At 38.6% G+C, this 24,097-nt stretch overlaps 1 protein-coding gene across 2 annotated transcripts; it reads left to right on the top strand.

Moving 5' to 3' along the window:
- Nucleotides 1–494: 494 nt before the first annotated feature.
- On the top strand, nt 495–20,320 carry KCNMB3 (potassium calcium-activated channel subfamily M regulatory beta subunit 3). 2 transcript variants are annotated; one of them, XM_044255115.1, is made up of 4 exons: nt 495–855; nt 11,463–11,654; nt 15,288–15,486; nt 20,267–20,320. In XM_044255115.1, exons 1-4 carry the CDS (start codon nt 713–715, stop codon nt 20,318–20,320), a joined length of 588 nt encoding a protein of 195 aa, XP_044111050.1. In that variant the 5' UTR covers nt 495–712. The 2 variants fall into 2 exon arrangements, with proteins under 2 accessions (XP_044111050.1, XP_044111049.1); XM_044255114.1 differs by lacking the exon at nt 20,267–20,320 and adding an exon at nt 16,647–17,216.
- Nucleotides 20,321–24,097: the final 3,777 nt, after the last annotated feature.

The raw sequence follows: 24,097 nt of genomic DNA, 5'->3' as shown, positions 1-24,097 counted from the left end.
GGTCTATCTGACATTCTATTATCCACCTTTTAATAAGCTACATTGTAATGGTAATTGATGTTCAATTTGCGGGTACTGAAAAATCTCCAAATATCCTCTGGGTTATCAAGGAAAGATAAAATGGTATTTGATACAGTTCTTTACAACTTTGATATAGTTTTAATGGTGAGTTATTTTATGGCCCTTGAATATTTGGAAAGTCACATATGATACAAAAACGAGTTCTCTTAATCGGAACATGCAATTAACTGGAAAAATCTCTAAACGCATACTCCAAGAGACAATTTGTGAAAAAGGAAACGTGGTTAGGGTAAAACATTTCCTTTTTTTATAAACCTTGACCTGGGTATGTCCCTCACCAATTACATAGGGTCCCCTGGGCCTCAACTTTCCGCAGGCGGTTGGGTCTCTATGGTAACGCACCCGCTGCTGAAGCGGAACACAGGTGACAAGGCGGAGGCAGGGGCTGGGCGACTGTGGGGAGAAGGTCTGGCTGCCCAAGGCTGTGCAGGGTCTTCTTGAGCGTCTAGGATTGACTGCTCTGCCTGGCCAAGAATCTGCAGAACCTCCTCCTGACAGCCTGCCTCGACTTCCCAGCTCTGCTGGTAAACGCGCCCTGCACACCGCTCCGCGGCCGCTCAGGAGGCCAGGGCACTTCTGATGCCTGCCTGCGCTGGGACGGGTGGCTCCCGGTGGGACCCCACTTCCGTTGATGCGTCAGCTTCATCCTTCCAACCCGCTCAGAGGCTATGACTCAGGTGAAAGGAGTCCATTTTGCCAGCCCCCCGCTGTCATGCAGCCGTTCAGCATCCCCGTTCAAATTACACTCCAGGGTGGCCGGCGGCGCCAGGGGAGGTAAGTCGCCACCAGAACCTCTCTTGCTGATTAAGTGGCTGAAGGGCGGCCATAACGAGTTGGCAAGGTTAGGTTTAGGTTTGGTCTTCATCCTCTGAGGATGCCCACTTGCCAGGCCTCCCAGGGGATCCTGGGGGCATCTTCGTGTCTTCTCCAGAAGTCCTGGCATCAGGGAGCTGCAACTTTTCTTTTTGGTTTCCTCCTCCATTTGGCTTGCAAATCTTGAAGGCCAGGGAGGAATTTTTTTTTTTTTTTTTTGACTCACCCGTGCTTCCCTGGCACTAGGACATGGCCCAGAACATGTTAGGTGCTTAGTAAATATCTCTTGGTTGCATGAAGGGTCTAGGAAACTACCACCAGCACTTGGTTGCCTGGTGAAGCATGCTTGGGCCCTGGAATCAGAGGCCTGGATTCAAATCTCAGTTCCACTCTTTTTTTTTTTTTTAAGATTTTGTTTATTTATTTGTCAGAGAGAGAGAGAGAGAGGGAGGGAGAACACAAGCAGGCAGAATGGCAGGCAGAGGCAGAGAGAGAAGCAGGCTTCCTGCTGAGCAAGGAGCCCAATGCAGGACTCGATCCCAGGACCCTGGGATCATGACCTGAGCCGAAGGCAGCCTCTTAACCAACTGAGCCACCCAGGCGTCCCTCAGTTCGACTCTTTAACTAGCTATTTAACTGTGGGCAAGTCCTATAATCTCTGTTGGCCTCATCCCCTTGTGCATGAACTGGGGATAATAATGGTCTCTACATGCCTTGGCAGGCTTTCTAAGTACTACTCTCCACACTATCCCATTACCCTCTAAGGGAGGAAGTGAGATAGGCTATCTTTTCTTTCTTTCTTTCTTTCTTTTTTTAAGATTTTATTTATTTATTTATTTGTCAGGGGGGGAGAGAGAGAGCGCGCGCACAAGCAGGCAGAGGCCAGAGAGAAGCAGGCTCCCTGCAGAGCAAGGAGCCCAATGTGGGACTCATCCCAGGACCCTGGCATCATGGCCTGAGCAGAAGGCAGCGGCTTAACCAACTGAGACACCCAGAAGCCCTGAGAAAGGCTATCTTAAGGAGCTTTTTTTTTTCTCCCCAGAGGAATGCAAAACAGGGGGGCTGTGAGCCTTCAGTGAAGTTACAGTTTTTCTGTGTGCTTCTGGGTTTGGGTAGGTGGAGCCGTTAGAACTGGATGCTGATATTGAAAGAGGAGCCTTGCTTCAGGGTATTTGAAAAAGAGCATAATAAAAGCTTGCCAGGGGTACATTTCTCAGCCAAGTTCACACACTTTATCTGGAAATGTGGATGGTTTGTTAGGAGCTGAGTAATTGGAAACAGTAAAAACCACAGTGGTCATCACATCACCCACTTCTAACATCCTGTAATGACAGGCAAGGGTGTTGAAGAAACAAAGGAAAGTGAGATTAGGGGTTTGGGCGGTGGTGAGGGTTGGAAGAGGAAGACACAGAACTTGGGGGAAAGAGATAGAGGCAAAAACCCTTCTCTCCTTGAAATGCACTAATGCTTTTGTGAAAAGACAAAGCGATTTACTATATGGCAGAAAATCAAATGACCGAAGGCAAGGGAACAAGTTTTAACGCACTGTTCATAACACAATTAACTAGATATAAGAGCAGTTGTGTTCTCCCCAAAGCAAGACTGTCTTCCCTTTTCATTGGTGAGATGTACAATCAGATGATTGCCCTAGCCTTTTGCTGAACTCTGTGAACCATGCTGACTTCACTCAACTTCATTTGGTGCTTCAAAAGAAGTTGTTAAACAATTTTGTAATTAAAAAATAGGAGGATAAAAATGATTACCCACAGCTTCTCTGTAACACAAACAAATTACAGGGAAATACGAATTTAACATCCCCATGCTTCGAAGTTACATACACATGTGAAAGGAACGTCAGATGAATTACCAAACTTTGAGGAAGAGCAGCATCTTTCTAAGGAACCCTTCTTGACAAGCTACAGTGTTGGAGGGAGAGGCTCCTGGCTTCTGCAGGGAATCTCAGCCAGACCAGAGGAGCGTGTTCAAACTCTTTGAAATCAAGTTTGCCTGAGGCTAAGACAGAAAGTGCCTGGGGCAATGGGTGAAAAAGGGCTGGTGGGAAAGTCAGTTCAGTTTGCCAGGAAGTCACAGAAGGGGGTGGGTACTGCCTAGACTATGAATTAGACATCTCCAGGTAACAAACTGGTTGCAAGTGGGAGAGAGAGGAAGTTGGAAGGGGAGGGAGAGAGGGAGAACACAAGCAGGCAGAATGGCAGGCAGAGGCAGAGAGAGAAGCAGGCTTCCTGCTGAGCAGAGAGCCCGATGCGGGGCTCGATCCCAGGACCCTGAGATCATGACTGGAGCCGAAGGCAGAGGTTTTAACCCACTGACCCACCCAGGCGCCTCCCTTTCTTTTTGTTTCTTTAAACATATCACAGATACGTTTTTTTAAGAAGATTTTATTTATTTAATTTAACAGATAGAAATCACAAGTAGGCAGAGAGGCAGGCAGAGAGAGAGGAAGGGAAGCAGCTCCCTGCTGAGCAGAGAGCCCAATGTGGGGCTCCATCCCGGGACCCTGAGATCATGACCCGAGCCAAAGGCAGAGGCTTTAACCCACTGAGCCACCCAGGCGCCCCTCACAGATACATTTTTATATACTGTCCTAATATCCGAAGTTTTTTGTGGATCTGAATCTGTTTTTTCTAACTCAAAGGCCCTTACTGTGTTTTATGACTTTTGAATGAGCACACATAGTCCTTGAAACTTCATAGGATTCCTTTGGGGCCTAGATTCAGTAGACTGCCTTCTTTTTTTTTAAGATTTTTTATTTATTTGCCAGAGAGAGAGAGAGTGAGCAAGCGAGTACACACAAGCAGGCAGAGAGAGCAAGAGAAGCAGGTTCCCCGCTGAGCAAGAAGCCTGATGCGGGGCTTGATCCCAGGACGCTGGGATCATGACCTGAGCCGAAGGCAGTGGCTTAACCCACTGAGCCACCCAAGCATCCTGACTGCCTTCTCATTTTGTTGATGGTTTCCTTTTCTTTCAGAAAGATTTTAGTTTGATGTAGTTGTATTTGTTTATTTTTGCTTTTGTTTTCCTTGCCTTTGGAGTTAGATTCAGAAAAATATAATTAAGACTCATACTAAAGAGCTTTTCATCTATGGTTTCTTTTAGAAGTTTTATGGTTTCAGGTCTTATATTGAAGTTTTTAATCCATTTTGAGTTAATTTTTGTATACGGTTCCTCCTTTTGCATGTAGCTGTCCTGTTTCCCAGCACCATTTATTGGGGAGACTGTCCTTTCTCCACTGTATATTCTTGTCTCCTGTGTAATAAATTAATTGACAAATAAACATAGGTTTCTTTTTGGGCCCTCTATTCTGTTCCATTTATTTCTGTCTGTTTTTATGCCAGTAACTTCAGATGTGCAGAATGGTTTCAAACCAAGCGGTGTGCTACCTCTAGCTTTGTTCTTCTTTCCCAAGCTTGTTTTAGTGATTCTGGGTCATTACATGTGGTCCCGCATAAATTTTAGAATTATTTGTCCTATTTCTGTGAAATATGTCATTAGAATTTTGATAAGCATTGTACTGAATCTCATTGCTTTGGGCTTTTATGGACATTTTGACAATATTAATTCTTTTAATCCATGAGCACAAAATATCTTTCCATTTATTTGTTTCTTCTTCAAGTTCTTTAGTCAATGTCTTATAAGTTTTCAGTGTACAGGTCTTTCATCTCCTTGGTTAAATTTATTCCTAATTATTTTATTTGTTTTGTTGTGACTATAAGTAGTATTGTTTTCTTGGTTTCTCTTTCTGGTAGTTTGTTACCAGTGTATAGAAACAACAAATTTTTGTATATTAATTTTGTATCCTATAAGGTTATTGTATACATTTAATAGTTCTAATAGCTTTTTTGATGGTCTTTAGGGTTTTCTATATATACTAACATGTCATCATCATATAGTGACAGTTTTACTTCTTTTTCTCCAATTTGTATGCCTCTTATTCTCTTTCTTGCTTAGTTGCTGGAGCTAGGACTTACAATATTATGTTGCCTAGAAGTGGGCATCCTTGTTTTGTTCCTGATCTTAGAGAAAAAGCTTAAAGCTTTTCCCCATTGAGTATGAGGTTGGCTGTGGGCTTGTCATATATAGCCTTGATTATGTTGAGGTTCTCTCCCTCCATATCTACTTTGTTGAGAATTTTTATCATAAATGGTTGAATTTTGCTGGATGCTTTTTCTGCATCTATTGAGATGATCATATGGTTTTTATCTTTCATTATTTTAACATGGTGTAGCATATTGATTGATTTGCAGATGTAAAATCATCCTTGAATCTGTGGAATAAATCCTACTCAGGCATGGTGTATCATCCTTTTAGCGTTTTGTTGAATTCAGCTTGCTAATATTTTGTTGAAAATTTTTGCTTCTATGTTTATCAGAATATCAGCTTATAATTTTCTTTTTTTGTGGCTTCCTTGTCTGGTTTTGGCATCAGGGTATTGCTGGCCTTGTAAATGAGTTTGGAAGTATTCCCTTCTCTTCAATGTTTTGGAAAAATATGAGAAAGATAGGTACCAAATCTTTGAATGTGTTGTAAAATTCACCAGTGAAACCCTCTGTCCATTTCTGTGGAACCCCAGACTTAAATTTGTTGGGAGGGTTTTGATTTCTGATTCAATCTCTTTATTAGTAATTGGTCTATTCACATATTTTATTTCTTTATGATTCAGTCTTGAAAGTTGTAAGTATTTAAGAATTAATACATTTCTTGTAGGTTGTCCAATTGGATGGCTTCTAATAGTAGTAGTGGCATAGTAGTCTCTTATGATTCTTTGTATTTCTATAGGATCAGTTGAAACTTTTCTTCCATTTCTGATTTATTGGAGCCTTCTGTCTTTTTTTGTTGTTGTTGTTGCTAACGATTTGTCAATTTCGTTTGTATTTTCAAAGAGCCAGCTCTTATTTTCATTTATCTTTGTTATTGTCTTTTTAAAAAAAAGATTGCACCATGTGGAGGGGAGGGGCAGAGGCAGAGGGAAATAAAGAATCTACAAGTAGACCCCCACTGAGCACAGAGCCTAATGTGGGGCTGATCCCAAGACTTTGAGATCATGACCCGATCTGAAACCAAGAGTCTGCTGCTCAACTGACTTAGCCACCATGGCATGCCTTTTTTATTGTCTTTTCTGTCTCAATTTTATTTATTTCCACTCTGATATTATTTTCCTCTTTCTACAACTCTGGGCTTCATTTGTCCTTCTTTTTCTATTTCCTTCAGGTATAAAATTATATCATTTGTTTCTTGTTTCTTGAGGTAGGCTGTATTGTTAAGAATTTCCATCTTAGAACTGCTTTTGTCAGCATCCTGTTGATTTTGGTATGTCATATTTCTGCTTTCACTTGTCTCTAGGTATTTTTAAATTTTTTCTTTTTACTTATTCTTTGATCAGTAGTTATTCAGTAATATAGTTTATCTCCAAGTATGTGTAGTTATTTATTTTCCTCTCGTGTTGAATTCTAATTTCATACCATTGTGGTCAGAAAAGATGCTTGATATGATTTTAGTCTTCTTGAATTTATTGAGACTTATTTTGTGGCTTAATGTGTGATACATTCTAGAGAATGTTCCATGTGCACTTGAGAAGAATGTATATTCTACTGCTTTGGGATGGAATGTTCTATATATATTCCTATTAAGTTTTATATATATCTATAAGTCCATGTGTTCTAATGTGTTGTGTAAGGCCAGTCCTACTGATTTTCTATCTGGATGATCTAGCCATTGATGTAAATGGGGTGTTAAAGTCTTTTATTATTATATTATTGCTGCCAATTTCCTCTTTTTAGGTCTATTAATATTTGCCGTGTTTTAGTGCTTCTAAGTTGGATGCATATGTATTTATAAATGTTGTATCTTCTTACTCGATAGACCCCTTTATCATTATGTAGTGCGCTTTTCTGTCTTTCATTACAGTCTTTGTTTTAAAGTTTATTTTGTCTTATATGAATATAGCTACAACAGCTTTCCTTTTATTTCCATTTCTATGGAATATCTTTTTCTGGCCCCACTTTCAGTTTGTGTGTATCCTTACTTTTGAAATGAGTCTCTTGTATGCAGTATATAAATGTGTCTTGTTTTTTTTTTTAAATACATACAGACACTCTCTATTTTTTTTTATAGATTTTTAAAATTTATTTGACAGACAGAGATCACAAGTAGGTAGAGAGGCAGGCAGAGAGAGAGAGAGGAGGAAGCAGGCTCCCTGCTGAGCAGAGAGCCCGATGTGGGGCTCAATCCCAGGACCCTGGGATCATGACCTGAGGTGAAGGCAGAGGCTTTAACCCACTGAGCGACCCAGGCACCCCCAGACACTCTCTATTGATTGGAGAATTTAATATGTTTACACTTAAATTATTGATAAGTGGGTACTTATTGCCATGTTGTTAATTAATTGTTTTTTGTTGGCTGTTTTTGTAGTTCTTCTTTCTTCCTTTCTTCTCTTTTTCTCTTCCTTTGTATTTTGATGATTTTCTTTAGTGTTGTCTTTAGGTTCCTTTCTCTCTCTCTCTTTCTCTCTCTCTCTTTGGGGTGTGTGTGTGTGTGTGTGTGTGTGTATGTGTTTACTATCAGTTTTTGCTTTGTGGTTACTAGGAGATTCACATATATCATATTATGAATATAATTCAAGTTTTTAAAAAGATTTTATTTATTCATTTGACAGAGAAAGAGTGTGTGTGCACACAAACAAGGGGAGTAGCAGGCAGTGGGCAAGGGAGAAGGAGGTTCACCGCTGAGCAGAGAGTCTGATGTGGGGCTCCATCCCAGGAGACTGGGATCATGACCTGAACCAAAGGCAGAGGCTTAACTGGCTGATCCACCTGGGCACCCCTATAATAGTTGATTTTAAGCTGATAGCAACTTTAATTAAATTTGAACACATTCCAGAACTAAATTTTTATTCCCCTCTCCAGAGCTATTTTATGTTTTTGATGTCATATTTTATGTATCTCTTAACTAATTATTATAGTTTTAATTTTATTACTTTATAAGTGGCTACTTCACTACCTATACTATATATTTACCTGTTTCAGTGAGATTTTTTATTTTTATGTTTTATTGTTATTAACTAGTGCCATTTCTTTTCAGCTTAAAGAAATCCCTCTAACATTTTTTGTTAGACCAGTTTAGGAGCGATGTACTTTAGTTTTGCTTATGTGGAAAACTTTTTATCTTTCCTTCAATTCTGAATGATAACCTTGCTGGATAGTATATTCATGGTTGGAATTTTTTTCTTTTCAACATTTTGACTATGTCATATGACTTCCTCCTGGCCTGCAAAGTTTCTGCTGAGAAATCCACTGATGGCCTTATGAGGTTTCCCCGTGTACATAACAATTTGTTTTTCTCTTGCTGCTTTAAGATTTTCTTTTTACTTTGAAATTTTGACATTTTAATTGTAATGTGTCTTGGTGTGGATTTCTTTGGGTTCATCATGTTTGGAACTCTCTGGACTTCCTAGATCTGGATGTCTGTTTCCTTCCCTAGGGAGGTGTTTAGCCATTATTTCTTCAAATAACTTTTCTGCCCCGTTTTCTCTTTATTCTCCTTTTGAGACCTCCTATAATGTGAATGTTATGCTATTTGATGTTGGTCTCTTAAGTTGTCTTCAATTTAAAAAAAATTTTTTTTTTTCTTTTTGCTGCTCTGTCAGGGTTTTATTGCTTTGTCTTCCAGCTTGCTGATGTGTTCTGTTTCATCCAGTCTGCTATTGAGTATTCAATAGTATATTGAAATCTTCAGTTCAATTCTTCAGTTCCATTATTATGTTCTTCAGTTCTGTAACTTCTGTTTGGTACTTTCTGATAATTGCTCTCTTTTTTGATGTTTTCACCATGTTTACTCATTCTTCTCCTGAGTTTGGTGAGCATCTTTACAACTATTAATTTGAATTCTTTATCAGGTAGCTTTCTCATCTCTTTCTGAGGTTGTATTTTTTGCTTTTTGTTTTTTTGTTTTTTTCCCATTGGGAAGTATTTATTTGTTTCCTCATTTTGCTTCACTCTGTGTTGGTGTCTGTGTATTGGGCAAAACAGCTTCTTCTCTCAGCCTTGAAGGAATAGCCTTGGTTAGGTGATGAATCCTCTCATTCACCCTTTCTCTAGCTCTTAGCTATCTCTTTGTGATTGTCTAAACTATCTGATTTATTCTTTATGTGTCCTAGCAGGTATGTCAAGACCTGTTAATGTTCCAAGGGGAGAATTTCATTTATCACTTAACTTAAGACTGATTAGAAGCCAGCCCCTCAGGCAGCAGCTGTCAAAGTATGAAAATTTTTATAGACCTTCGGGGCTGCAACTGGAAACCTAGTTGGCCTTTAGACCAGGTCATCTAGAAGTGTCTCCTGGATGAGAGTTATAAAAATTAGGGCTCTAGACAAGTGTATAAGCTCCTTTCTGGGAGGTCTTACTGAGCTACAGCAAGACCAAGAGGGCATGCAAGGATTGTGTCTCCCTGCCTGTGCTCCCTGGGAATGCCTCTTAGTCTCTAGATGTATGGGAAACCTGAAGCCTGTACTTCAGGCTGGAGCTCCAGGCTAAGTAAATAGGACTTTTTATAGGATGATTGTGTGTTTCAGTCTGCTATCTGTGCATTGCCCTGGGGTGGGGTGGGAGGTGCCCTGCCAAGAATGGTCCTTCTAACTGTTACATTCCTATGGAACTAAGGAACACCAGCATCTTGGCCACTAGGGTTAGATGATCAAAGGTTTTCCCCTGTGTGGATGCTGTCCATGCACACTGAAATTATGCCAGTTTTGCCTATCAACAATTATACTTGGGTCTATTAAATCAATATGTTACAAGTGCCAGAGAGACCTCATAATAAACCTCTTCATGCATGGATTCCATAGGTATCTCACAACCAGCCTCCAGGATGACTTACAGTATGAAGCAACTAAAGTCCAGTTTCAGAACAGGAGGGAAAAGACAGGGTATTGGGTACTGGAAACCTACAAAATATCTAATCTTACTTTATGGCTAAAACTCTTCTCTTTATTATAATTGTTTATGAATTATAAAATGTACTACCTCAAATTTCACTTAAAAAGTTGTTTTTCCTGCCTATTCTCTGAGGGTGGGATGATAGAGGGTGAGTAAAATATCAAAAGAGATTAAAAATCCCCAAGCCACATCCTTGATTCCCAAAATAATATTAACCCAGGAGTGCTGTGATCCTCTGAGACCAGTGCTTCCCACCGCAGGCTCCTAGGACATCCTGGATTACTTGACCTTCCCCTCACTGTCTTTGAATTTTGAAGATTTTGCCAGGGAGAAAAGCAGCTAGGGAGAGGAAGGGGAAGGATGTGGGGTAAAGTATAAAATATACTTTTGGAAAAAAACAACTAGCAATTCCCTTGACAAAGTATTGCTCGGCTTTACATTTTAGTAAGCTTTTTATTCAGTTTGATGGTGTCTGAGTTTCTACCATTATAACTGCATTTGTTTGGCTTAAGATTTTCTTAAGACTCTTGAAGTGGAACTACCTCTGGGACTGCATACGCCTACTGAGCAAGGATCTACAAATCAATGACATTGACCATAGGAAGTGGTATAACTATGGCAAATTGGAGAATACAGCCTCTGCTTGGCTTGGCCCGCTGTTCATGGACAGGAGTATGGACCTTATAGTTTTCAAAAGTCAGTAATCAGCATTTTTATGAAAAATTTCACAATTTTTAAAGTGTTAGCAACTAATTCCACATTAAAAAAACACACAGAGAATTAAAAAACAGAACAAAACAAAACAAAACACCAAAAAAAAACAACTTATCCGTGGGCTGGACACTATCTGTGGGTCACCAGTTAGCAACCTTCATTTTGGTTTTTACTGTTCACTGGACCCCTACTGTGAAATAACTTATCACATCTTTTGCTGGTATAGAGCAGAGAGAGGGAGAGAAGAAATGTAGGGCCATTCACACAGATCTGTGAGTGAACAGAGAGGAGGAGAGCAGAGAGGAGAGGAGAAGAGAACAGTGAAAACTTCCTTATTCTGAAAGGACTGGCCACGGGCCACCAAGCCCCATGATAGATATACTGCCTTTCCCTGTAAAAGAACAATATAAAAGAACAAGTCAAATCCTACTATTTCCGGATGTTGTTAATTCTGAATCTGAACTTTCTGAGTCATTCTTTACATATGGAACTCACTGAAGAGTGTAAAAATTATTTTCAGGGGGAATGTGCAGTATCCCTAACTGATAAACAAGTTCATAATACTTATTTACATACATATATATATGAAAACTATACAAATGAAAACTACTTATAGGTAATTCTTTTCTATACATTGATTAAACAGATCTCTAAAGACTTCTTACTATTGTTATATGTAAAAAATATTATATTAATTATATTTTATAACATAAATTTAGCTGGTTTGGGTGGGTTTTTAACCAAGCTCTGAACATGGGATTTCATTGTGTTGCTCTGAACCTGATCACAACCTCTCCAGGTGGATGGCAAATGGGATCATCCTTCCACCCACCATGAGGTGGTAAATGTTCCCATTTCTCTGTGAGTTTATTGAAATATCTTCTTTTTACTTCCCCCCCAAAGGACAGCCTTTTCTGCCTCAGGGAGGAATAGAAACATAGACCACAATGATGGAGACCTCCCAGATGTGCACAAGAAGCTGCCATCCAGTGCTGGAGAGGACCGAGCCGTGCTGCTAGGGTTTGCAATGATGGGCTTCTCAGTCCTCATGTTCTTCTTGTTTGGAATAACCATTCTAAAGCCTTTCTTGCTCAGGTAAGAAACAGAGAAAGGAGACCCAGAATTTTCTATTCAGATCAGACCAAACACAGTGGTGGAGAAGAGGCTGGCTTTGGCTTCTTCAGCCCTCCTCATCATTATCTAAGGGAAGATAGAAACACCTGTTTGTCTCTCAGTGCTGGGAGGCAGTTGAGGGTGGAGAAAGGGGTGGTAAGAAAGCGGAAGATAGTCCTTTGCCACTCACCCTCCTCTATCAGAAAAATACTTTCAACAACTAATCCATACATTAGATATGCATGTAGGTAATAAATTCTTCCTTTAACAGGCTGATATCAGGGGTGTCTGGGTGGCTCAGTCAGTTGAGTGTCTGCCTTCTGCTCAGGTCATGACTCCAGGGATCTGAGATTGAGCCCCACATTGGGCTCTCTGCTCAGTGGGACATCTGCTTCTCCTTATCCCTCTGCCTACCATTCCACAGCTTGTGTTTGCTCTCTCTGTCAAATAAATAAATAAATAAATAAATAAATAAAATCTTTTAAAAAACCCAACCAAACAAACAAGCAGATAGCACAGAGAATGGTTAATTTAAGTCTTTTACATGAGCATATAAAAGTTATTGAGTTTTTTGAGTTTGATAATGTCTATCTAGCACATAGTAGTAGCTCAATAAATGTTAGTTTCCTTCCTTTGTTTTAATTGGTTTCCTTATTAAATATATCTAATAACAGCATTTATCAAATATATATTATATGCCAAAATATACTATATTTTATCCTATTTAAGTCTATAGTCTAATGCTAATGGCAGCATTATTTTATTATTTTAATTTTCCTTTTAAAAATGAGCAAGCTGAGATTCAGAAAGTTAAAGTAACTTGCCCAAGGTCACTTAGCCAGTAAAGAACTGGCCTGTCATTTTGATATAAGACTCCTTGCCTCCTAATACTTAAATAAAGTTTGCAGCCATAAGAGGGATAGGAGATTTCATTAGGGCAGGGGAGCACAGGTTTAATTTTGGAAGATGGCATACACAACATGGGGGTACTTTGAGGGAGGGCAGTACAGGGTGGGGGAAAAGCAAGGGACACTTTCCCTTTGGTTAGCCAAAGAGTTACAGAAGTTTGGGAGAATGGGGAGAGGGAGGCCTAAGAGATCAGTGGGGAAAAAGGGTCATAGGGCAAGAAGTAGGTGGCCTGCTTTTGTTATTTATCAGATTCATCTCTTGCCATTCCTAAGTTACATTATTAGGACAATAATGTGGAGGTCTCCCTCGCTACAGCACACAGTGCTACAATTAGAAGTGCCCAGAATTTCCACTCTAATATTAGCACCAGGAGAATATGTTCTGCTTCTGATCAACCAGCTTTTATTCAGTGGACTCCAGGAATCTTATATGCATTTGTATTTCCTTCATTGCTTTGGCTGCTAGGAAGCTCAGAGTCAAATTTGTGGCCCAGTTCTCATAACTGTAGGGGATCTTATGGTATGCAGGATACAGGATTGTATCCTTACTCTCTTCTCTCTCCCTTTTCCTATTACTCCTGTATCTATATCTCTATCTGTATCTATATCTACCTATCTAGCTAGCTACATTATACATATTTATGTAAGCTGAATAAATGGTGTGTGTGTGCACATGTTTGTGCACTTGTATGAAAGTCCAGGTCAGATTATTTTTTAAATGTGATAATTTGGGAGAAGTTTCAAGGATACCTTCTGCAACCTGACACCAAACTGTTGCTCATATTTAAATTTTACTTTTCTAAGCATTTATAGAAATTGTTTGCTTAAAGTAGTTACATGAATGCTTAAAAGTGGTATGTTCTCCTCTGTCACTTGCCTTGTGATCTTGTGCTACCTCAGAGACTGGTTTTGCTTCAGGGAAGATGGCCTGAGTAGCTTGTACCTGTCCCCACTCCCTTAGACTCTCATCTTTCAACCAAATGATGGACTTTGCCTACTTGTAGACACATAGACACACAGTATTATCAAAAGAGCATGCTCATGTTTTCAGCTCTAAATATATCTGTGGTTCTTCTGGAGAGGCCTGGCCTGGTCCTTGTGCATGGAAATTCGGAGAGCTTAGCTCTAACAGAGACAAATAGAGGCCTCTAAAGTATGATTTTAAGGTTCTTGGTCTAAATAAGTACAGAATTTAATTTTGTGAGAAAGAAGGCTAGTGTTAAACCTGTGGAAAGAACCTTATTTTCCATATTTGCATTTTCACTTGCCTCAAATTTTATTCTTCTTAGCCTCCATCCAGTGTTTGTTTTTTATGTCCTTGCCTCAAGATTATTTTGAATGGCACCGTCTCCCAAGTTTATTAAAGACAATGCTTACTCATGACCAAAGATCTCAATGGAAGTGTAGTGTTACCCTAGTTTCAATGAGGCATTTCAAACATTGACTTTAGAATTTGCTTATCTTACTTCTTGTGTTTAAGTTGCCAGGAAATAAACACAGGGACCCGCCTACACGTGGGAGGGTGCATGAGGAGCTGGTCCTGTACATTCAATCAAGCATTTCCTCTGACCCTCATTTACTTTATCTAAAACTTATCCTCTAATCATTTCATACATATCTGTCTTTTCAACACCACCACAAAATCTTCATGGGCAGGAGTTTTGCCTACCACTTCTCATAGCACCTAGAACATTCTGTGTGTGTAGTACATGAGAAAATTCTCAAAGGAACATTTTCCAAGTAAAATTTAACTCACGGTAACACTTACTGAGCCTCTGCTATGTGAGAGGCATGGCACGTCTTGCTTTGAGGAACATAAAGAACAGGATGTACCTCCTGACCTCAAGGAACTTACTGATAGCAAAACAGTAAGTTTTCGAATGAGATATTCCTTCTATGATTTGTTTGCTCATTGGAAGTAGACAGAGACCGTGGAAATGTACCTTGTTACCAGGCTATATTGACCCAGGGCCACATTGACTGTGGTTGGACTCCATCCAAAGGCACATTTCCGTAAGACAGGAAAATGGGTACATTTTGAGATGACAATGCATGAGAGAGGATAAGATTTCTGACTATGTGGTTACAGTAGTATTTGTCAAAGCATGGTTTGCCAAATACCTGCATCTTAAGTATGGCTAAATATAGATTTTTGGGCTTCAACTCAGATCAACTGAATACAAATCTCGAGGAGTGAAGCCATAGAATCCACAAATTCTTCACTCTAACACACTTGCTCAGTTGATTCTAAAGTTTAAAAACCATTGATCAAAGGGTTGGTGTAGTTAGAAATACACCAAGAGGGTCATAATTGAGATGAAACTTACCAGTTTGCTGTTTATCCCCTTTCTCAATGTTCTCCACTCAGTGTTCCTAACCACTATGTACCTTCTGTAATGGTTCTACATTACCTTTAAATATACAAATGCTTTGGGCTATCACATTAGAAATATAAAACTGGGGCACCCGGGAGGCTCAGTTGGTTGAGCATTGACTCTTGATATTGGCTCAGGTGATGATCTCAGGGTCATGAGATCAAGCCCTGCATTGGGTTCCATGCTGGGTGTGGAGTCAGCTTGAGATTCTCTCTCTCCCTCTCTCTCTGCCCCTCCCTTCCTCCGCTTGCTTTCTCTCTTAAATAAAGAAAGAGAGAAATAAAAAACTAAATTGTAGAGGGTGAAGATTCTTTATCTTTTTCCAATTGAAGCACTCAGAGAGAAGAATCAAACTGTACTATCATCCACGCTCATATCATGGATGACTGGATGGACTGTGCTTTCACCTGTGGTGTGGACTGCCGAGGGCAGGGCAAGTACCCATGTCTTCAGGTGTTTGTGAACCTCACCCATTCAGGTCAGAAAGCTCTCCTACATTATAACGAAGAGGCTGTCCAGATAAATTCCAAGGTAATGTAAAGTTCATGTAATGAAGGAGTTCTAATTATAGTCCTCCTTTCTGTGCCAGACTGTCCCCAGCAGAGTGCAGTACCCCAGACCATCTCTAGGGATAAAGCTCTTTCCCTCCAGTGAATGCCTTTACAGGATAAAGGAAGCTAAAAGCATTCTTGGAGGAAAAAATGGGGTATATAGAATGGAAAGGAATTATTCCAATTTTGCGAACTGGTGTCTAGAATTTTCCAGCTGAGCCAGTGAAGAGAGTCAATTGTGGGCAGTTTTACTTTTGGAAGTCCTACTCCCCATCATATAAAAAATGTGAAAATATACTCACAACACATCTTAAATCAAGTAAACAATTTTTCTTATCAAATAAATTTAAAGGATTATTATAATTTTGATTTTAATAGGTTACTAAATTGGTTCATATGTTTATAGTGTTTATTTATACCTAACTATGAAAAAGTTAGCTTGTATTAGATTGGTTAACATGCTATACTTTGTTGTCTTTACTTGGGGGCTAATCCATCTGATGATTTCTGTTTCGGATGCAGTAATTTTTAAGGTCTCAAACATTTCTGTAGGCCTTAAGCACACAGAGTGCCATGAGTGCCTACTGAGGATGCTAAAAAAAATCTCAAGATTTTTGAAAAAAAAAAAAAAAAATCACCAGCTGACAGATCCCTTCACTGGTTCTGCCCTCCGTGAACCAAAGCCTATGTAGGAAGGCTTTGTGGGCCTAGGGCAGAAGCCTCAACACGCTATCCCTTAGGAAAGACTTTCTATGGGAAATTAAGACAACTAGGCTAGAGGCGTTCATAGGTTGAAAGCACACAGTGAGCTCAACAGATATTTTTTGAGTGGACAAAGACCAACTGCCTGTATGTGGAGAGAGCATGGTCCTTACGATGCTGGTCACTGCCTCTTCTGCAATGTCTATATTCTAAGAATCCCTTCCCCCATTTCTGCCTAGTGCCTGGAAATGGCCATTTCACTCTGTGCCCTCCTGTCCACCCTTCCCCATGGGCTCTGCAACAGGTTTCATCACCTTCTGAGATCGAAACTCTCCATGAATAGCTTCGGTTTGAAGCCTTTTCAGAATTAAAACTGTTGCTTAAATGCTTGGTTTCGGGGACAGTGTCCTCATGTTTCTTCCTCCTTCATACTCCTAGTGCTTTTACACACCCAAGTGCCACCGAGACAGGAATGATTTGCTCAACAGTGCTCTGGACATAAAGGAATTCTTCGATCACAAAAATGGGACCCCTTTTTCATGCTTCTACAGTCCAGACAGCCGATCTGAAGATGTCATTCTCATAAAAAAATACGACCAAATGGTTATCTTCCACTGTTTATTCTGGCCGACGCTGACTCTGCTAGGTGGTGCCCTGATTGTTGGCATGGTGAGATTAACACAGTACCTGTCCCTATTGTGTGAAAAATATAGCCCCCCACACAGAGATGAGGTAGGTGGCAAAGTACCTTATATGGAACAGCACCGACTAAAACTGTGGAGCATGGGGAGGAGCCCAGAAAGAAGCCGAGAAATCTTACAATGGTGGCCACATTAAGGTCTTGGCCTTTGGATGCTTGGCATTTTTTGCGCCTGAGGACCTAATGATACCTGCTTGGAGACTAACCATTCAGATTAAGTTATGATACTTCACACAGGAAGAAACATTTTTAAAAAGCCGCATTATGTAGTCCATCTGTTCTATAAATAACCACAAACTCACCGTCTTTTCCTCTACCCCACATATTCCGCATGAGCCAAGGCAGTACTTTTGTTCCCTCATGGCAACACAGGCTTCAGGTAGTTGTGCTTGACCTAATTTTGGCTCTCGTGGAACCCGCTGGTGCGGAGTACACGATGAGGGCATCTACCTGCTGACCACTGAATGGCCAGTCTCTTTGTTGGCAACACAGTTCACCTCAAAATATTTCTCAAAAAATAAAAAAATCTTAGTGAAAATCAAGTCATTCACAATCAAGTTAGGAAGAGAATAATCTGGTAATTTCAAAAAAATGTGGGCTACCATTCTACCTCCCCATTCATGATAAAGGAGGAAAACTGCTGCCTAGCAAAACCACTAAGTTTGGAGCTATTCATACTTAACCTTGCCATGTACCATGTAATTTTGCTTTCAGCCACATTTTTCTAGTTAATTATGCTTTCCATAAGCTCATTTTATTCTCTGTGTCCATTCTGGTGGGAGTGGGAGAGACGGCCAGAAATGTGCAGGGAGAGGCTTTACTAGATGGAATTGAACATTCATGTCAGATGATGCATACTGTAGATGGGTCCCCCATGGTTAGTCAGCAAATGTCTGAGCTTTAATTAATGACTCAACTGTGGTTACTAACTAATGAATGTCACAGGGCTCTCCCAACAAGTGCTTTCCAGAGTAAGCTGAATATGAGTTGAAAAGAGTTTGTTCTGAAAACCATCGTGCCTTAAAGTATCTTTAAATTTTAGTAAAAAGTCATATATCATGGACAATATAATGAGACTTTTGAAGCAACTTTTATATGCAGATGTAATTAAAACAGAAAATTTGCCTCTAAGTCAATATTATGCTTTTTCATATGAATTCAATTAGATAATTAGAGCAATATTGACTTCACAAAAAATAAAAAAATTTAAAAAAATAAATAGAAATCCTGTGGTTGGGGGGAAATATTGGCTTCACAAGCAATGAACAATTTTGGTGCTTTCTCTTCTTTCTAGTGTGGAACGGTAGAAAAAACACATGTCTCAGAGGATTTTATGTGAATTCGTAGGCCATCATTACAGCTTTTCAGATATGTATCCTTGGGCAATTCTGCTCAACTGCAATGAATGTTCAAGCCTCTCTCTTCTCACTTATAAAATGAGGACAATCTCTTCCTTTATAGGGTTAAGGAATAAACAAGGCAGAGTGTATAAAATACCTCGCTCAACTTCTGGCATCTAGTAAAAGTGCTCAAAAACATTAGTAGATTAAAAAAAAAATTGTTTTCTAAGTTTCAATGTTTAGCCAGCCTTATCCCTCTTCGGATATATACCCAAAGGAAATGAACTCAGTACCTCCAAGAGACAATCTGCACTCCCCAGTTCAGTGGAGCATTACTGACAGTAGCCAAGATATGGAACCACCACTGTCCATCAACAGAGGAATAAATTGTGATCCTACACACACACAGAGAGAAAACACATATACATGAGGTGTATATCTACACACAGTGGAATATTATTCAGACTTAAAAAAGGAGACCCTACCATTTGCAATGACATGGATAAACCCAGAGGGCATTATGCTAAGTAAAATAAGCCATACACACAAAGGGAAAAAAAACCCCTGCATTTCACTTATATGTGGAATCCAAAAATGTCAAATACACAGAGGCAGAGTAGGATACGTAGAGTAGGATGGTGATTATTGGGAGTGGGGGAAATGTTGAGATGTTAATTAAAGTGTACAAACTTTCTTATCAGATGAATTAAGTCTAGAGATCTCATGTAGAGCATGAAGACGATAGTAATACTGTCTTGAATACTGGAATTTGCTAAGAAAGTAGATTTCAGGTGTTCTCATCACACAGATACATAAGGTAACTATGTGAGATGATACATTGATTAGCTTGATTATAATTATTCGCTATACATAAATTCCAAATCATATTGTACACCTAAAATATATATAAATCTTATTAAAAAGTAAAATTGAGTCAGCCTTGGTACCTTTCATTGGTCAGCTGGTTGTAGGGGCTAATGTAGGGAACTGTAGGAGAAGATTCCTTCCCACCTTCTCTTGGCTAAATGTAATATATATTTAAGGTCCAGAACATGCCGTTTAAGAGGTTGTGGTAAATTATTTTGTATACCAGACTTTCCTGAAATAAAATAGATGTATGCACACATATTTTAAATCGTTTTGCAAATTGAGTCTATAGATTTCTTAAGGGCACCTCTCTAGTTATTTCTTAGTTAGTTTGACATGCATCTAACAACATGCAATTCTTGGGATTTTTCTCCTAACAAGTTCAAAACCACTGATTTAAAACCTAAAAAGTGGAAGTGTGAAACCTGAAGTGTTTCAATTACTACAGTTTTCCACTCACAGAGTGCAGCTACTTGGTTCATCTCCTGATCTCATCTCAGGAAAGAGAGACATTATGCTTGGAGAACAAAGTCAATTTAGAACAATGTTAATTCAAAGTCATGCAAACCATTTGGCAATGAAAATTTAAGCAATTACTTGTTGTTAATTGCTTAGAAGTACAAAGTATCAATGCCCACATGTATTACTAGTCCAAGGAAAACCCAGACTTCCCCTTTGCAAAGTTTATGATAACTGAAAGCAAAACCAGTTTGCTTCCAACCTAACCTCACTTTTTAGGTTCTGGTCTCTAACTGATTTGAAAAAAAATCTGTCTGCATGTACAAACACATTCATATGTGTAGGTATATACATATATTTCTGCTTGAAAAACATAATGCCTTATGCGTAAAAGTAGTTAATATTCAAACACATATGTCTCTCAATATTCATCCATTTACTGGGGAAGAAAAGTTGCCTTTTAAGACATAATAGTTTCAGGTTTTCAATCAACTATTCTTAGTCATTATTGGTAAGAACTCAAGTTCAGCTAAATTTTGAGTATTAGGAACACCGGTCTGCTTTTAAGTATTCAAAAAAAAAAGGCAAAATATAATTATCACAGTTTTTGTTGTTGTTGTTTAAAGTACATAGTACACTAAGGATTGTTTGGACACAAGTCATTTTTTCTTTTCTTTTTTTTTAATAAACAGCGTGATGTTACAGACTGCAAAGTTAAAAGAAAAGCAGACATTGACAGTTTCTGATGAGCACAAACAGTAAGTGCAGTCACAGGCCAAACTTCTTGCTAGGAACAGCAAGACTGGGAAGAGGTCTTAAATTTAGTGACACTATTATTCTATATTCTCAGTACAGTAACACATGCATCTTGCTGTGTCAAATCCTTTTTGGGCCATCATTAAAAGAACATTTAAAAACATTCTTCTCCTAATGAATGCATTATACCATAGGACTTCAATTCACTGAATGACAAAATATAGAGAAATAGATTTGGTACAATAAAAGGGGCAAAAAAAGGGTGGTGGGGGCTTCTCCCGGAACAAAGTCAACATTTGATGTATTAGTAGTCTTTTTTTGGTAGTGCCACATTCCCCAAAATATTAAAGTGCTCTGTTCCAAAAGGATATATTTAGATTTTATTCAACCCAATTAAGCCCAAGGACTAAGTCACATTGAAACTATTAATTGTATTTGAAACTTAGGTTCCATAGCCAAAAACATTTCTAGAAACCACATGAAGTTCAAGCTCTCCAACCACTCTTTAGAACAAAAATTAAAACTGATAAGGGGCTTTTTCTTATGAAATTGGTAGATCATGATGACTACATTTGGAAATTCATACTAGAATGAAGAAGTTTAGTCTTATTAAAGATACTTCAAGAAAATATAAAACAATGAAACTTTTCTGCCTCCTTGTTTACCTAAAAGGAGGAACAAAAATAAGAATCACCTAAAAATATACATGGCTCTTAGCATAACCACAAAATTATTGTAGTGACAGCTTAAATAAGGTTTCAGATAGATTTATAGACTTAATTGGCTTACAAAATGCATTAAAAAAACCTTTCCATACTTACCAACGTGAAGAATGGTGTCTACTGTTAGTCTACTGTTGGTAGTGAAAATCAGTTACCTAAACTACCTAAACGTACAACAGACTGATTCCCACCCCTCCAAACCCCCCCACCCGCCCACTAAAACTCGTATGTAGTTGTGTAAAAATTAAGTCAGAAAATTTCCTTATGGCTCATAACTGTCACTTTATGCTAACTAGCATGGCTGTAATATTAACAATGTCTAAAACTAAGGAAAAGGAATGGCGCTTCATGAATTAAAAGGAAGTGTGAAACTTTTATCAGTGGAATACTTGGACGAAGTAAGCTTATTTGAAAACTAACATCCCAACTTGGGAAACTCCTAATAGATTCTAAACACTTCTGAACTTTAGAACCTGATGTTTACACCTTTTATAAAAGATGCCTCTTGACTAGGGCTAGCAAGCAGTGTGTACACAAGTAGAAATGTGTGCAAATATACACACACCAATTTCACTAATAATAAGAAAAGAGAATACAACTAATTTTGAATGCCAAATTCAAGAATCCAGTACCATAAGCTTCCTGGTGCTATAGTCTTTTCCATGGCTGGAGCAATGATTACATTTTAACCCAAGTTTTTCCCAAGTCTCCAATGCCATTACAAATATGGCATGCCAACTCTTGACTTTTTATAAATCTAAACTATAGTGCTCTGGAAATTTCTCTAACATCAGAGCCTGAAGTATTGAATTGTGACTCATTTATTATTATTACTTTTTTCTTATTAACTCTCTGAGGTAGTTACCAAACCAATTTCTTCAGGACCATAGTTATCTTGAGCTAAACCCCATGATCTTTTCAGAAAGTGAAAGTAACTTTTGAAAGAAAAGAAAAAAAAGCTTCCCAGGCCACGGCACATAATATACACTTATAATTTTAATTTAATAATTAAAAACTAAAAATGGTTTGGGTTTGTATTTTAAAAAACAGCCCAGCTGTATTACTCTGTCACCAAGAATTGTTATTTCAAGATCCCGTCAGTCAGTTTATGGGTCCGCCTTCACAATCATCCTTGATGAAGAGTTAGTTCCCTCATGGTATGCAAATATACTCACAACTTTCTGCCTTCTCTTAGAAGGCTCCATCTGCTTCCCTTAGAAGTGCCTCTTCTGAGCAGGATGGATACGAAGAATGTGATTCATTCAAATAACTCCTCCCTGTTCCACCCTCTCCTTCAACATTCCCCTCTTCTCAGAAACATCCGAAGTATGAAAGTTGTTTTTAAATAGCAGAAGCACCAAAATCCATTAACACCACATATAGTCTTTAAACTGAAATATTTTAGTGATGTCTTGGACATCAAATTGATTTTTTAAGGTGGATTCTGAGTGTATGGGTCCAGCCCAGGTCTGCGGTTTGTGCAGACACAGAAACAAAAGAAAGTTAAAACATTCAGAAAAAGTTAACCGCTCGCTTTTAAAATAATGCTGGAAATCAAATTTTTTCAAAGAATTGGCAAGCATGGGCTACTGATCAGAATATGAATTAGGTGGATTTACAAAAATCATTAAGAAACAAATCCAAGTTTATGTGCTGTGAAATTTCCATGGTTCTTTTAAAAATAGATAGGCTGCTCATACTTTTTTTATAATGCTAAATCATTCAATTTTTGATGGAAAAAGAATACAGATGGACTGTGTTTTACCTATATGAAAATCACCAATCCATTGAAAATAAAATCCAAGAGGGTATATACATTCTAATCAAGTCATTGATTATTTTCCTGATTAATAAGAACTACACTTTACACAAAATACTTTGTCAGCAGCTGTTTTCATCAAAAAAACCAATATTCATAGTTTCACAGTTGAAAAAATTACACATTAAAATATTTTACAATTCATTGTATATTCACCAGGTTCCCATTTCCTAATATAAAGCAGATTAGAAGGGAAAACCTCAAAGTTGATTACTTTGACAGTGAGTTTTACAGAGGACACTAAGAACCACAAAAAGCTTAGGTTCTATCATAAAATAGTGACCAAATTCCATTCTTCTTTAAAAAATCCAATTAAAAACATCTTTTTTAAAAACCAAATTCTACAATATAATTAACAGATTTCAAATTAACAGCAGTCTAAAAATCTTCAAAATAAATGATTTTGTATACTGAGAATATGATAAAAAGTTAAAACATAATTTTCAGATTATATCTTATTAGAATATGTTTAAAATTAGGTTTTATTTTCTTTAAACCTGCTTTTTTCCCCCCCTCCAAAATAGTCATTGAAGGAACTATTTCTCAAGTGACCAAATGAAACTGTAAAGTCAATAGTTAGATATACCACATTCAATGACAAGGATGGCTGGCCACAGGAGTTGACCAATCCATGGGAAGTGATCGGACACTGAAGTACCTGGAAATGGCTTACCACTGACTTGACAGCCTAGTCACCCCATGTAGCATTCAATTCAATTTTTTGTTCTTTGCCTTCTGAGCACTACCTGACCCTTTTTTCTTATTTTTAATGTTATTTGCTTTAACTCTGCTTGGACTCATTTAAAATTAGCTTTGCTTTTAAAGATTTTTATTTATTTATTTGATAGACAGAGATCACAAGTAGCAGAAGGCAGGCAGAGAGAGAGAGGGGGAAGCAGGCTCCCCGCTGAGCAGAGAGCCCGATGTGGGGCTCGATCCCAGGACCCTGAGATCATGACCTGAGCCGAAGGCAGAGGCTTAAACCACTGAGCCACCCAGGCGCCCCATAAAATTAGCTTTGCTTTTAGCTAGATCGCTTAAACTACCTTCTTTGTAAAATTTGTCTACACTTCTTCAAACAGAATTAACTTGGTTGCAATAACTGAAAATAAATGTAAATGATGAAATAAGCTCTGTGGCTGTGTTTTAATGGAGAGGTCCCAGGGGAAGGGGACTAGCTGGACTGATGTGAGATATGCAAAAATTATGTAAATTTTGTGCAAGGA

This window comes from Neovison vison, chromosome 6 (assembly GCF_020171115.1).
Source record: "Neovison vison isolate M4711 chromosome 6, ASM_NN_V1, whole genome shotgun sequence".
NCBI classification, from domain to species: domain Eukaryota; kingdom Metazoa; phylum Chordata; class Mammalia; order Carnivora; family Mustelidae; genus Neogale; species Neogale vison.
This window is presented reverse-complemented; position numbering and strand designations above follow the sequence as displayed.